This window comes from Pavona decussata, unplaced genomic scaffold (assembly GCF_977016875.1).
Source record: "Pavona decussata unplaced genomic scaffold, jaPavDecu1.1 SCAFFOLD_48, whole genome shotgun sequence".
In the NCBI taxonomy this organism is placed as follows: domain Eukaryota; kingdom Metazoa; phylum Cnidaria; class Anthozoa; order Scleractinia; family Agariciidae; genus Pavona; species Pavona decussata.
In genome coordinates, this window is record NW_028145470.1 from 6,542,501 (window position 1) to 6,557,500 (window position 15,000).

The 15,000-nt window shown below is 38.3% G+C and overlaps 2 protein-coding genes and 1 pseudogene across 3 annotated transcripts; 1 reads left to right on the forward strand and 2 right to left on the reverse strand.

Moving 5' to 3' along the window:
• Positions 1 to 325: 325 nt before the first annotated feature.
• On the forward strand, positions 326 to 1,644 carry LOC146482040 (uncharacterized; annotated as a pseudogene). Its single transcript, XR_014864237.1, has 4 exons — positions 326 to 479; positions 598 to 718; positions 813 to 919; positions 1,062 to 1,644. The product of XR_014864237.1 is annotated as an uncharacterized LOC146482040 (transcript).
• A 763-nt stretch (positions 1,645 to 2,407) lies between these two features.
• On the reverse strand, positions 2,408 to 4,451 carry LOC146482041 (microfibril-associated glycoprotein 4-like). Its single transcript, XM_085108176.1, has 3 exons — positions 3,888 to 4,451; positions 3,156 to 3,536; positions 2,408 to 2,748 (listed from the first exon to the last, which is right to left on the reverse strand). Exons 1-3 carry the CDS (start codon positions 4,114 to 4,116, stop codon positions 2,492 to 2,494), a joined length of 867 nt encoding a protein of 288 aa, XP_084964302.1. The 5' UTR covers positions 4,117 to 4,451; the 3' UTR covers positions 2,408 to 2,491.
• Positions 4,452 to 7,415: 2,964 nt separating this feature from the next.
• On the reverse strand, positions 7,416 to 9,795 carry LOC146482042 (ficolin-2-like). Its single transcript, XM_085108173.1, has 3 exons — positions 9,537 to 9,795; positions 8,747 to 9,127; positions 7,416 to 8,359 (listed from the first exon to the last, which is right to left on the reverse strand). The coding sequence occupies exons 1-3, from the start codon at positions 9,763 to 9,765 to the stop codon at positions 8,103 to 8,105; spliced, it is 867 nt and encodes a 288-aa protein (XP_084964299.1). The 5' UTR covers positions 9,766 to 9,795; the 3' UTR covers positions 7,416 to 8,102.
• Between the last annotated feature and the right edge of the window lie 5,205 nt (positions 9,796 to 15,000).

The window sequence follows — 15,000 nt, forward strand, 5'->3', positions numbered from 1 at the left end:
AGATATCCACGTCTAAAGTTTGAGTAGCAAAATATATTTGAGGCGTGTTGCGTAAACAGTCGCCACGGGAAAAATATTCTGAAAATCAAAATTCCCTGACACCTTTTTGTTTGTCATTATCCCTCGAATCTTCTGGCCAAATTTCACGACCAAAATTCAAGTGCGAGTTTTCGCTCGATAAAGGTTTGCAAGGAAAACAAGCCTCCACAGGAGATTATGACACCTTATTACGTGGCGAGCCAATCGAGCAACAGGACCCCATGGCGTCAACTACAATAGCACAGAATTTCGCGGCAAAAGTATCGCGTTGCAGACACGTTTTAGACTCCGCTGTTGTGATCGAGCGAGATGGGGAAAGTGGCGAAAGGAAAACGTAAAAATCAACCTGGAAAACGGGGAAAAAACAAGGCTAACGAAACCGAAAGCGCGTCAGCGGAGAGTTTGAGGGGTGCACTGATATCAGAGATGAAATCTATTGGGTAGGTTGTTCGTTTTGATTGCGTGTAATGTAATTTACGCTTCAAGCTAAAGCGATTATTCATTTCGTATCAAAGGAAATGTATAATGAAAGAAAACCACATTTTTACTGTTATTTAGGTACGATGGTGATTTCTTCGTAAGAAATCTTCAAAAAAGCGTGGAGCGGAGCAAAATGCGAGAGAAAGGGCCACGCAGAACGCGCTATCTCCAGTATTACACGTGGGCTCATGCGCTTCTGGTGAGTATTTCATCGGTCTAATTCTTGCTGATTTTATGCCAATATTTCATTACAAACGCGCAGTATAACGTTATTTGGTTTTATCTCGCTGCAGAAGAAAGAAATCGGCCCAGAGGATGCAGAATATGCATTTCCGGAGGTTGTGCTCAATTTTATTCGAGAAAAGTCGTTCCAGGAGATGTCAAGGGGGAGATCAGAGAGGTTTGTCTGCCACGACAACCCAAAATTTCCTTATCTTTATTCTGGTCTTTTTATCGAATAAAATAGATCTTGGGGTTGGAGTTATGCTGGTATCAAAATAGTACACAATGGTGATTTTCTTTTTTTTTTGATATTTTCACAGGACGCTTGCAAAGTTACGGCTGCAGGACTTTTGCACGGCAATCGACCTCTGTGTACTTGATCCAATAACAGTGGATAAATTTGAAGGCCGCTGCTCCAGTTCTTCGTGATCACCTTCGACAGAACCTAGAGTTTCTTGGTCGAACCAAGAGCCTTTGTCGCTCTCTGCAAGATCACGTTTTCGATCTTCGCTGAAACCTATCTTTCCCTTTTTCTTAGGCCCTGGCTTCTTCCGGGATTTTATCCACAGGCTCTTTTCGTTTTTTGATGACTTTTCCATGTGGGAAGCGCGAGGAATATAAAATTCGAAGTGACAAATTTTCTGCAGGCGAGATGTAAACAAAATATGCTTATTTCTGAAATAAGAGCTACCGGATGAAGCGTTTTGCCTCGAAAATTCGTCTGGGGCGTTTCGCACTAAGAAGATTATGACACCTTTTTTATTTATTTACTTTTATATGGAAATACGTTTTCCTAAATATCTCGCGCTTTTTTTAATATTTTTCAATTTTTTTCAGTAAATGTTAGATAAAATCACCAAATTCTATTTGGTCGAAAAGATGTTTTTTCACTTTTTCACCCTATCGAACCCAGGAAGTACTCTTCAGCAAAATGAACAGCACCACAGAGGAAAAAAAAAACCTCTGCAGTTACATTGAAATACAACAGTCCGCCAAGAAATGCTACAGTGCGCCAAGAATTTACCCACATCTTTAAAACGTAGACCTTTAACTCCGCATCGTTATTGGTCAGTTTACGTAAGAAAGAGTAAAATAACAGAGCTGACCAAAACAAAACAGGAAACAACACAGATATAAATTCCATTATTACCCAAGGAGTTTATTGAAAGCATCGCCTAACTGAACATAACAAAAAAAATCTACTCTTAACTCAACTGAGGACGATTTGGTGACTATCACCAGAAGTTTTGGCTTGAAACAAAAAATGTGTTTAGTCTCCTGACAGATAATAGTGTTGACAAAGTGAAACCGACAATTTAACCTGATATAAGTTGATACAAGAATTCCTTTATGACTGTAAAAATTTAGGAAAATTCTTGCTTTAAAGCTTCATAATAAGCATGATCGGGCACTTATTTAAAAAAAAAAAAGATTCTTATCTTGTTCTGTTCCAATTGACGTGTGACTGTCCCGTCAGTCTACATTATAAGGAGTAACTAGGCGGATTATATTAAAACTTCGGGAGGAGAGGGTGGGGGAGGGGGGGGAATGGGTAGGGTCAAACTTTAGGGATTTATTAGCGGTCATGATTTTCTGATGTTGTTTTCAGAGGTCGTTTATTTCGGAAATTTACGGTATTTAAACGAAACTATAACCACACAAAAGCTCCATTATACTCATGCAAGCCTTTAATTCTCTCGTTTACATGTTACACTTCAGGGCGAATGAACTGAGTATACTAAAGAGAATTTTAAAAGTCCTTTGGCCGTATCTTCATCTCAGACCTTTTCACAGAGTAGTAATTTTTTTTCCAGTGGTACCACGCCATTCCAGTCGTATCAATCCTCCCGTGGAGGTACAGACCATTCAGGTTAGAATGATAGCACTTTTTATACCACCAAGCGCCTTTATGAGTCAAGGCACAGCCGCTTGAGTACCTGTCATTATTCCTGTCCTTGGTGGAAAATGGTGAACCACGATGATGACCGAGGGAATCACCAGCAGTACCTTAAAAACGAAAATAAAAAGCGTACATAATTTTACCCTAGTGAAAGAATTAAGCCAAATTAATACCATGAAACGGGCTGAAGCAGAGATTTTATACCACATTTGAGACTGCATGTTTTTACGCATTCATTTAGTAATTAACTTGCACACTCAATTTGTTATCACAATGAGTAAAATAAAAATTAAAAAAATTAAACCTTTCCTTTTTTTTTTTTTTTTTACCTGTTTAATACTCTTATAGCTGAACTGCAGCAAACTTAATTTAAACAAACGCGGTTGGGTCCGAAAACTTTTTCATCGAATAAACTCAAAGTCTAAGCGTTTTACCGTCCAAACATTTTTAACATTTGCCCTCTCTCATTTCTTTCCTGTATCACAGAATTTAATTTTAACTCTTTTAAGCCTACCTGAATACCTTCCCAAACTCATCTGGTATTTGTTCCTCTCGCTTGTCACAGCAAATGAACTGTATTCTGCAAATGCTGTGTTACCATGAAGATCTTCCAAGTCGACGCGAAGCTTGTTCCTGCTGCTAACAGTCAAGCGGTGAATCTTGTCCAGTCCAAGCCAAAACTCGCCGTTCAGATTACCGAAGCCCTGTTTGTAGTCATTCCAACCGCGAAAAAAATCTACAGAGCCGTCCCGTCTCTTCTGAAACACCGTCCAACCACCACCGGCTGTTTTCTGATCACAGAAAACTTCAAATTCACCCAAACCATCAGGATCGATTTTGTACACTCCACTGATCTGTTTGCCGAACTGGTAAACTTCGGCGCAATTCTTGTAAACTGAAATTGTGACAAAATGTAATCAAATTCTTATTTTAGGGTAGCTCTAGTACATAAACTTTAATGTCCTTTGAAAGCAAATGAACAAACATCAGAGAAAAATAAACTTCTTTCGCGTCATCTAATTTAATTTCAAGATGCGAACACATTTGCGACTTTCATTCTCAACGCTATAAAGAAACCTAATTGTAAACTGTCTCATTTGAACGGAGAAAGATCACTACAATATAATTATTTGGAACGATTTGAAAAGAAAAAAAATTCAAGGTTCGCTTTTATCTGATTTCATTCCATTCTTAGGGAAAATGTAACAAGCAAAAATTTTATCTTTCAGCAAATCTTGTTACAAACCTTTTCCGTCTGAGCCGCCAGTTTGGTTTCTCTTCAGTGCTTTGATTTCTTCTCTTATTTCGGCAAGCTGTTGTTCGATCTTCTTGGTGTTTGGTCCGGCGTAAAAGTAATTATTCACATTACACTGAGCCTTCTTTCCGTCGTTGTCACTTTTTGTGGGTTTCACTGTAGAATTAGCGAATGCCGCTACGAAAACAGCAAACGAAACGATTGCGAACAAATATTTCATCGCGAGTCGTAAATCAGTTCGTTATCAATAAAATCGCATCAAAGGCTTTAGAGAACGATTGACTGATCCCAAATATTCAACTCCAAAAAAGCGTTTATTTCGTCTTCAGAAGCAAGATTTTTCTCGTCCTCTAAACACTATTTTTGGAGCACTTTCACCCAATCAAATGACTCCACGAGCGTGACTCACTAATGTTGTGAACTTCCGTGACATGTAAGACCACATCGCGTTACTTTCCAAATGTAACTAAGACTGTTTATACACAGTTTTTTTCAGAATAATCGGGTATCCAGGTACGCTGGCGTATCGACTGACAAAAAGAGAATGTTAACGTATTTTGATGGTGTCCCATATTTTTCCTAATCGTTTATTTAAAACGAAAACGTCCGGATCAAAACCAAAATTAGCCGTAAAGAGTCTGTACTATGGAACAACAATATTTACAGTTTTCTTTACTGACACAAAGTTGCTGGTTTTCTGACATTTGATTTTAATGTGACTCGATATCAATATTTTCAGTGCATCTTTGGACACAGTGCGAAGCATAACGAATTTCAAACGCTACAATGTTATAACTTATAATCTTAAAACATTACCCTGTATTAAGATCGAAGATTTGACTCAGTTCTATAACTGGTTGACTTTGGTCAAATATGCTGAAAGTTAATGTATTCACAAACTGATTTGTAAATATTTTTCATTCAGTATATATACTGTAATGCATTTCTCCGATTGCCTTTTCCCGAGTCTAAGTATAGCCGGACGGGCCTCGCCATTTGTTACTTTTGAAAGATATAACTCAATAAAACTATTTCGGGCAGATCGTTAACTTTCTTTCCGTATTCTTACAACAAAAACGAGAGTCGGTTGTATTTAAGGCCAAAACGACCCCGAGAGTAACATATTCTTACAGCATATTTTAAAATGTTTTTATCATAACTCAATAATTCTCTTTTTATTTTCAATAAGTCACAGTTTTGGCAATTTCGATACCAGCCTACTCACCAAGTTATCTCTTCAGTCAATTAGCAGGCGAATGCGAATGTTCCAGAAAAGACGGTCGTTTAGGCCACTGCCAAACAGTGTGATTTGGCGCCGTCAACCCAACAAAGGAAGATTTTATTGCAAGTCCCTTCTTTTGTATTAATAAATGTTCTCTAAGATTCGAACATAAAAAAAAAAACAAAATTCTTTACAGCAAATTACCATGCTACCACGAACATTTCAGTTCTCATTCCACTTTACAGGCAGGCTGTTAGGCTCAGTCGGTATTGCGTCTACAGGTATGCGCTAATCATCCTTTAGGAAACTGATAAATAGCTCGTTCTATGACCAGTAACTGGGATATAAAATTAGCTGCCAAGCTAAACTAGGAAACATTGTTTCTTGTTATGTTTTCGGGGTTGCTAAATTAGCGGAAAGCAAACAAAATGTTTTGCTGACCCCGTGGCTTAACGAGAAAACATTGTTTAGGAAAGCGAACAGTAACGCATACGCATAATAAGAAACTGACTTTGTCGCTAGGAAACATTTTTAGAGAGCAGCACTAGAAGCTAGTCAATATTGCTTTCATGGTGGCTAAACTGGGAAACATATGTTTTGGAGGCAAACTTTGTGTCCGGGAAGCAAAAATCTTTTTGATCTGAGACAAAAACATTTTCTTGTTTCCGAGCAGCAAAATTTGTTTCTGCAACATATGTTTCCCGCGCGGCTAAACTGGGAAACATTTGCCTCCGCAACAATGTTTCCTTGTTTAACCAGGCCTTTTAAAAGCGGTAACTAAGCCAGCTGAGTTCCCTGTTTGCTCACAGGTTAACCAGAATTTTAATACTAGAATTTAAACAAACGCGAAATGATGTCTAGTATTTCACCACAAGTTCCTGCGGTGGACTTCAAAGCAAGCAAGGATGCTAAAATTACCTGTTCTGAGATATAAACAGATATATACCTAACTTCTAAATTAAAATAGCTTCACTTACCTACAACCAACAGCCATCAAACCACACGACATGACCGGCAAAACTTGACTCATTAAGGCCTGATTACTGCGGAAATAGTTTGTGAGCTGATAGGAGAAGCGAGCAAAAGGATGATTTACAGCTATTTTGAGACCGTGAGGTGAGAAGCTGTTCAAAGCGAGCGAAATTCTCCTCTCAATCGCCAAGAGTTAATTTTCCACATGTAGAAGAATCATTAAAACGGGCCTAGGACAATATACGAACAGCCTGCCGGGAATGGCCACTTTAGCGCATGCCTAGTTCCTACCCAAGTCCTCTCAGCCATAACGTCATATTCTGGTGGTGAGAAGCGACTTCCGCGGAAAGCGCGGGAAATACACATCACATCGCATCATAATTATTTGGGTTTTTCCGCAGATTTCTAGTTTGTATTTCTAATTTCAATACTTGGGACGTTTCGACAAATTTTCAGTGAGTCCGCTGTCGTCAAAAACCTTCACGGTTCAGCTTTTATCCAGCTTAAATTTCTTTCTTTTTTTTCTTTTTTTATTTATTACTGTTACTAGGGGTGTTGCTCGGAACAGTATCCAATCGTCCTTACAGCTTATCAGCGATTCATCAGCGATTCATTTATCTTCGACGCTCTACGTCAGCATTCGTCGGGAATATACAGGAAGGGAATCAAATTTAAAATTGTATAGGCAACGTGCAAGGTAAGAATTTTCACTTTATAGCTTTTTTGGCGAAGGAATTATGTCAAAAGAAGTTCAAGAAGACATCCATCAAGGTTGCGCAGCCTTCAGAGATGTTTCAAGAGGCCGGCAGTGGGTATTAGTGGTATTAAGACTTTGTTATTTGCTCAAATGTGCAAACTTTCTCGGAAACGTTTGAGGGTCTTTTATACTGAATCTACCTTATTGAAAATTACGGTTTTTATTTTGAATTTCTAACAACTGCGATATACTTTTTTATTGACTTGACTCTTCGCATTCCAAACAGTATTTGCAAAATTAGAGAGCGTGCTCAGTTGTGTTCCAATAAATGTGCTTCAAAATAACTTGCAATTCGCTTACATCGCTTGCGTGTTCCTCCAGATTGATTCAGCATTACCTCTAAAGACTGAAAAGGTAGAAACATTTTAAACAGCATAAAAAAAAAAAGCACCATTGACAAAAAAAACCTCCTGCAGCTTAATTTGAAATGCTATTAACAGTGCGTCATGAATTTAGCCACCTCGTTACAGGACTGTTAACCCGCTTTCGATATTTGTCATTTTCTTAAAGAAACCGGAACATAACCGAGCTGACTAAAAAACAAAACAGAAAACACTGACACAGATAATTTCCATTATTACCCAAGCCGTTTATTAAAGCATTCCCCTTACAGAATAGTTGCACTAAGCATTCTGCTCAAAAGGCGTTTTAATGGGTACTATCGGCAGTATTTTGTTTAAAAGATATTTTTATAGTCCGCGATCCTAACAGATGATATTTGTATTCTCACTATTGAATATACAGACCGGCAATGGCAGCTCATTAAAGTTAATACAAGGATACCTTTTTGTCTCCAAAATTGGAGGAAATTTTTTTTGTTTCAAAGTTTCACAACATAACCATCCACTTGAAAAAAGGAACTTCGTATCGTACTTGCTTTGCAACTGGTGTTTGACTGCCCAGCTTAGATTAATTAGCAATTGCTACCTGTGGGATAGTCAATGATATCATGTAACTAAGATAAATGTTTGATGAAGCTAAGGCGAGTGCTGTTGTTGGCGTATTTAATTTCAAACAAGAAATAGTAAAGACTGGAATGCATGCATAAGATAAACAAGTCACCTATTGTGCCATACCGGAGTATATTTTTGCCTAGTGTTAAATTTCGCTTGTGAGATTACAAATATTGCCTGATTACAACAACTGTAAGCCACTATAGACTACAACCAAAGCTCCCTTATTCTTCTGCAGGATGTTAATCCCTTTGGTTACATGTTTTACTTCAATGAAAATTAACTGAGAACGAGACAAAATCTCAAAAGTCCTTTGGACGTATCTTCATCTCGGACTTCTTCACAGAATAGGTGTTTTTTTTCCAGTGATACCACAATACTCCTTTCCAATCCAGCTTGCCATGGAGGTACAGACCATTCAGATTGGAAAGGCAACAACTTTGGTACCACCAGGCACCATGATGACCCCGAGCACAATTGCCTGAGGCATGGTCATAGTCGCGATCTTTGGTGGTAAAAGATGCACCACGATGATTACCAAGGGAATCACCAGCAGTACCTGAAAAAAGAAACCGCACACAAGGCGAATTTTAATTTACTTTAATTCGTAAAACGAAGACTGAAAAATTCATCGAGCCTCTCAAGCCAAACGTTTGGTCCTCAATGAAACTGATTCATTATTTAGAAAGTTTAATAAATCTGAAATAGAAGTGTTTTTTTTTTTAACTAACGTAACCCTCTTCCTTCAGTTTTTATCCCCCACTCATAAACTCACTTTTAATTTCTCTTATAGCACGTAGTGAAATGGACATTAACATTCACATTTTCAATACTCCTTCAGATTGTTTCCTACTAAATGCAATGTATCCCGTGATCAAACTTTTTGTTTAGTAAATTATTACTATAATTATAAAATGTTATAGTAGAGAAGGTATGATGAGCGTACCTGAGTAACTACCCAAACTCAGCTGGTATTTCGCTCTCTCGCTTGTCACAGCAAATGAACTGTATTCTGCAAATGCTGTTTTACCATGAAGATCTTCCAAGTCGACGCGAAGCTTGTTGCTGCCGCTAACAGTCAGGCGGTGAATGTTGTCCAGTCCAAGCCAAAACTCGCCGTTGAGATTACCAAAACCTTGTTTGTAGTCAGCCCAACCACGGAAGAAATCTACAGAGCCGTCCCGTCTCTTCTGAAACACCGTCCAGCCTCCACCGGCTGTTTTCTGATCACAGAACACTTCAAATTCACCCAAACCATCAGGATCGATTTTGTACACTCCACTGATCTGTTTACCGAACTTATAAACATCGGCGCAGTTCTTGTAAACTGAAATTGTGACAAAATGTAATCAAATTTTTAATTTCGTTCAGAGTTCTTTTAGCCTGACACCAATTTTTAATGTCCTTTGAAAGCAAATGAACGTACATCAGAGAAAAATAAACTTCTTTCGCGTCATAAAATTTAATTTCAACACAATAGCGACTTTGGATTCACGAGCTAACTGAAGGTGAAACTAACACGCTTTTTTTTTTTTATTCCAACGCTATAACAAAACCTATTTGTAAACCGTCTCATTTGAATGGAATGGAGACTACTACAATATGCTTGGAACGACTTGAAAAACAACGTCCGCCTTAATCTGATCTCACTTCATTCTTAGCGAAAATGTAGCAAGCAAAAAGTTTGCTGATTTACAGTAAATTCAGTTTGTCTTTCAGCAAATCAGGTTACAAACCTTTTCTGTCTGAGCCGCCAGTTTGGTTTCTCTTCAGTGCTCTGATTTCTTCTCTTATTTCGGCCAGCTGTTGTTCGATCTTCTTGGTGTTTGGTCCGGCGTAAAAGTAATTATTCACATTACACTGAGCCTTCTTTCCGTCGTTGTTCCTTTTTGTGGGTTTCACGGTAGAGTTAGCAAGTGTCGCTACGAAAACAGCGAACGAAACGATTGCGAACAAATATTTCATTGCGTCCCTAGCAAGTCAGTTCGTTATCAGGAAAATATATAGCATCAAATGTTCTAAAGAACGTTTGACTGATCCCGAAGACTCAGCTCCAAAATGTTTATTTGGTCTTCTGGTCTTCAGGGGCAAGATTTTTCTCGTCTTCTTAACTCTATTTTGGGAGAACTTTCATCCAATCAAATAACTCCACGAGCGTGACTCACACGTTGTGAACTTCCGTGACGTGTATAATGGTATCGCGTGTTGCTTTTCAAGTGTAACACTGAAACTGTTTGCACACAGTGAATTTGATGTTGTCCCATATTGTTCCCAATCGTTTTTTGTGAAAAGAAAATCGCCGGATTAAAACTAAAATCAGCGTTACATAGTCTGTTCTATGATGTTTACAATATTCCTCCGTTATTGTTGAGACTACGTCGCTTGTTATCAATTATCTGACATTTGATTTTGATTTGACTCGAGATTAAAATCTTTGGATAAAGTGCGTAGAAATATAGCAAATTTAGAACGCTAAATTGTTATAACCTTTGAACATTACCGTGTATTAAGATCGAAGATTTGGTTTAGTTCTTAAAAAAGTCTACTTTGATTTGAACAAAATATTTATGTTTGTGGGCTGAAGCAAATGTATTCATGAACTGATTTGTAAACACTTCACAACAATATCATGCTACACTGACTGTATTAAACGAATTACTCCGACTGCCTTTTCACTTGTCTTAGTAGACGGGACTCAACGTTTGTTATTTCCGAAAGCTGTAACTATTTTGTGGTGAAACGTTACTTTCCGTTTTTACACGAAAAACGAGATTTTGTATTTAAGAACAAACGCACCTTCGGGTAACATATTTATTTTAGAATAACTGATGATTCTCTATAGACTGTCAAAACTACCATGAATAAGTTGAGTTTTGACAATTTCATACCAGCCTTCTCTCTTAGGTCTTTTCCATTAGCAGGCAAGTGTCATATGTTCAAGAAAAGACAGTCGTTAATAGGCCTTATCACGGTTTTCGGCGCTATTTTGACGAGTGGGCAAACTAATAAATAAGATATTTTAACAGGGAGCCCACGTCACAAAATGTGGTTTTCAGTGAGGCCCTGCATAAATCTAACGTAAGAATACAAAAAAATTACAAATATAGCTATCTAAAAAATAAAAAGTAAAAAGGATAAGATCGATAAAAAAGTCTACATGTTTCTAATAAGACGTCTAAAAACTAAAAAATTGGAAATGTTCCTAATGCCGTCTGGGAGAGCGTTCCAGTCATCTACCGCATGACAAATAAAACGATGCTGTCCCCATGAGCGCTTTGATTGTGGTTTACAGATGTTATTACTAAAACGAGTGTTATAATCATGGATGTCTTTAAAATGATTAAAATTAAAATTCCAATCAATCAAGCCATTCAAGGACTTAAAAACTAAAAATAGGCGATGAGATCTTCGTCTTGAAATAACAGTGTTTGTATGGAAATTCGAAATCCGTTTCTGAAAAATTCATGAATTGAAAACTTTTGGCACTAGGAAAAGGATTTTAAGGAAAAAAATTGGAGTGATGTAGCTGTGCCAGAAAGCGTCAAGTCGTGTTTTGAACTTTCCATACGTTTCCCTGTATTTTTTTTCCCGCGAACTATTTTTAGTAGCGGTTCACGGCCGGTTCGCTATGCAGACAAATGTATGGAAATGTCAAAACGCAACTAGATGCTTTCTAGCACATCTCATTCCTCAGTTATTTTCTGTAAAATCCTTTGCATAGTGCCTAAAGTCTCCAATTTATCAGCTTTTTAGAAGCGATGTTTTAAGAAAATTATTTGATATCGGATTTCCATACAAACACTGTTATTTCAAGACGTGTTTGCCTACTCGTCAAAATGGCGTGAAAACCGTAATAAGGCCTATTCGGGCCAGTTTGATTTCACACCGTCGGTCAAGAGAAAATTGTATGATAGCCTTTTTCTTCAGCCTTCTGTTACATCAGTGATGCTTTCCTTGGAATATCAACTATTCAGAGACTATTGTCCACAACACAGCGACAATAACGAGGAATTCGCACGGCCAAACATGCCAAACATTTACATCCAAGAAAAAGAGGCACAAGACCAAAGCAGCAAGACACCAAAAGGCCATGACAGAGTTATACATTAATGAATTTCAACAGTACCCATCCCCCCTCCCCAGGGGTCGAACATTAGTCTCAACAGGGCAGTTTACATCCTGTGAATTAGACATCAAAGAATTATGGATTTGTTTTGGTGGGAAGTCCTCCCTGCAAAGCCGAGGATTTGTCATATCTCTGGCTAAGATGCCATAAATGAGAACAGTACTTAGAAATTAATTAGTTCAAGACTGAGAAGATATTTCTGTGCCTCATTTTCGTCTGACTCATTTTTAGGTAGTATGTTTACGCCAGAAACGAATGAAGAGATTTTCATGAAGCCACTTCCGAGTTGCTTTTAACCTCGTTACGAAAGCGAGGCAAGGAGCAAAGCTTTTCATGTGAGAATTAGTTTTGTTCACATGTGATTGAAAACTAGTTTTCATACATAGCAAAAACTATGCATGAGGCCTCGCCGTTCATAATGGGGTTCAAAAGCAACTCGAAAATGGTCTTTTGTACAGTGGAGCAACAGCTTATATGTCCCCTTCGGAGCATTTAGCAGTTTTCAAACAGCAACTCCCCTGGAGTAACCAATCCTCCCCCAGCGGGTTGGAGAATGGCACTGCTGTTGTAGTCGAAGGGCCCTAGGAATAAAATGGAGACTTTAAGAATGAGGGCTTCCTCTTAAATTGCAAACCGCAAACGTTGGCGAGCAGTTTACAGTTTGGAGTTCCCCGTATGTACATAATCCGGGCTTAAGATTAAGGGTTACCTTTTACCTTATGTATCATGGGATACTCACAAGGAACAAGATGGCGGCAGCACGGAGGACAGTATCGAGGTAGCTTTTGTTTCTTTAAATTTGTCTTTATTAGACACAAACACTAAGGAACACTTTTCATTTATCGGGATAAATATTTAAGGAAAGCTGAAATTTGACTTTTGAATGCAGAGGTCCACACAACGCAGGAATTAAACTTGCTGGTAATTTTGCCGGATCTCTCTTGTGAAAGACCTCGTGTCAGGCGTCACTTGAACGTGAAAATACAAAACTGAATGCAAGGCTGGCACTAGACAAATTCATCACATACCTCAACAACATCCACCCTACTATTAAGTTCACTAGTGAACGATCTACAACTTCTATTCCTTTCCTGGACGTTAACTCGAAAATGGAAAAATCGAAACCGATCTCTATTGCAAGCCTACAGACAAACACCAGTATTTACTCCACTCCTCAAGTCATCCTTATCATACAAAAAAAGCCATCCCTTACAGCCTAGCTCTCCGTTTACGTCGGATTTGCTCCAAAGACGAATTCTTCGAACATCGATCAGCAGAATTGCTCTCATATTTAACAAAACGAGGCTATAAAGACCGTTTTGTGAAAGAACAAATACTCAGAAGTGAGACATTACAGGAACATAATCATGATAAAGATAAATCCAACATCCCAGTCCCCTTCACCGTCACTTATAACCCAGCACTACCTAATATCCAAGAAATACTTCACAGGAAACAACCTATTCTCAACTCCACAGATCGCCTTCAAAAAATATTCAAAGATAAACCATTCATCGCTTACCGTCGTTCACCAAACCTTCGCGACCTTTTGGTTCGAGCAAAACTAAAGAACACTAACACAACACCCAAGCTCACCTCTGGCACTTTCCGCTGCAACTCAACTCATGGATGTCTCACTTGCCCTTACATTGACAATCCAAGAACTTCGTACACTTTTAGCAACACCGGCGAAACAAGACAAATAAAACAACATATAACCTGTAATTCTACTAACCTTACATAAATTATATGATTGAATGTAAAAAATGTAAAAAACAGTATATAGGGGAAACCAAACGCACGATCCGTGAAAGGTTCACAGAACACAGACAAGCGACAAATAACCCACATCACGCCATCTCCACAGCAGCAGTCCCTACACACTTCAACTTACCAGGTCACTCTTCTGCAGACATGCAACTTATCCCTCTCGAACTACAACCCACCATCAATGCCTCCCGCCGTAAGGCACGCGAGGCTTTTCTAATTCATAGAGGGAAAACGTTATCTCCAGAAGGCATTAACAGGAAAAACGAATGCTGAACCTTGATTATACACTTCTATATTTTTGTTATCTCATATTTACAAGTACGCTGTCATCATATCATGTGTTAGCCAATCATGTTTTTCCATGTATTTTTCAAACTTTAATTTAAGGAGCCGTTATTATATTTTCCTTCAGTATAGCTCTGGCCCTGAGGAAGACTAATTCTATTAGTCGAAATATTGGCCACTAATAAATCTGCCCTTTGCCGTAGTGCCAGCCTTGCATTCAGTTTTGAAATTTTACGTTACAATGTGGCTTTACAGTTTTCAAAATAGCAAAAAAACTCTGCCGTAATTCGCTTACGTCTAGACACTTGACGTTGAAACCTGAACCATAAACGTGCAAACTGGGGTTTTTTGTGAATAATTGCTATTCGTAAAACGTGATCCCTCCCAAACCTCTTTCCCTTCCACCACCCCTCCCCCAAATTGGAACGGAATTCAGTTGAAAGTTGGTCTTTTATGGAACTGTGAACTTGACTTGATTTTATTATTTCTTGTTTGCCGATTCTCAATACAATAGACCCTTCTCCAAAATGGCGGCAACAGATTTGAATGAGTTAAAATTGAACTAAATGAAAAACTGATACCAGCAATAGAAAGAGCACCTTTACTTTAGTAACCTTGCAAAGTTAGTTACTTACTCTGTAGTAAAACTAATTTTAGTTGAAAGGCTTACCGAACTTAATTAATATTCTCTGAGTATATAAAAGAATGTCTGTGCGTTGTAAATAACCAAACTACTGAATTACCCGACCGTCCGTACCGCCGTGCTACACTGAGTTACCATAGACTACTACAGTGTACGTGTGAAGACTACGAATTTTGTAAACAAATTAAATAGTTCTAGTTTCGTTAATGATTGATTTCTGCTTCGCCTCCACGGACGAGGTCACAACGACCCTGTACCTTGGCATTCTGTAACAAGTGTCACGCAGCAAGTTTAGTGCTCTCCGAAGCTTTTACCCTAAATTTCTCCGTTCAACAGCATCCAAGTTGTATCACTCACCTTTGCACATCTCAAAAAT

Excerpts from the sequence above, each read along its gene's own strand:
- LOC146482041 (XM_085108176.1), bottom strand. The coding sequence starts at position 4,116 with ATGAAATATTTGTTCGCAATCGTTTCGTTTGCTGTTTTCGTAGCGGCA. Across the intron at positions 3,537-3,887 it reads TGGCGGCTCAGACGGAAAAG|TTTACAAGAATTGCGCCGAA; the intron begins GTTTGTAACAAG and ends TCACAATTTCAG. Across the intron at positions 2,749-3,155 it reads GAGTTTGGGAAGGTATTCAG|GTACTGCTGGTGATTCCCTC; the intron begins GTAGGCTTAAAA and ends TTCGTTTTTAAG.
- LOC146482042 (XM_085108173.1), bottom strand. The coding sequence starts at position 9,765 with ATGAAATATTTGTTCGCAATCGTTTCGTTCGCTGTTTTCGTAGCGACA. Across the intron at positions 9,128-9,536 it reads TGGCGGCTCAGACAGAAAAG|TTTACAAGAACTGCGCCGAT; the intron begins GTTTGTAACCTG and ends TCACAATTTCAG. Across the intron at positions 8,360-8,746 it reads GAGTTTGGGTAGTTACTCAG|GTACTGCTGGTGATTCCCTT; the intron begins GTACGCTCATCA and ends TTCTTTTTTCAG.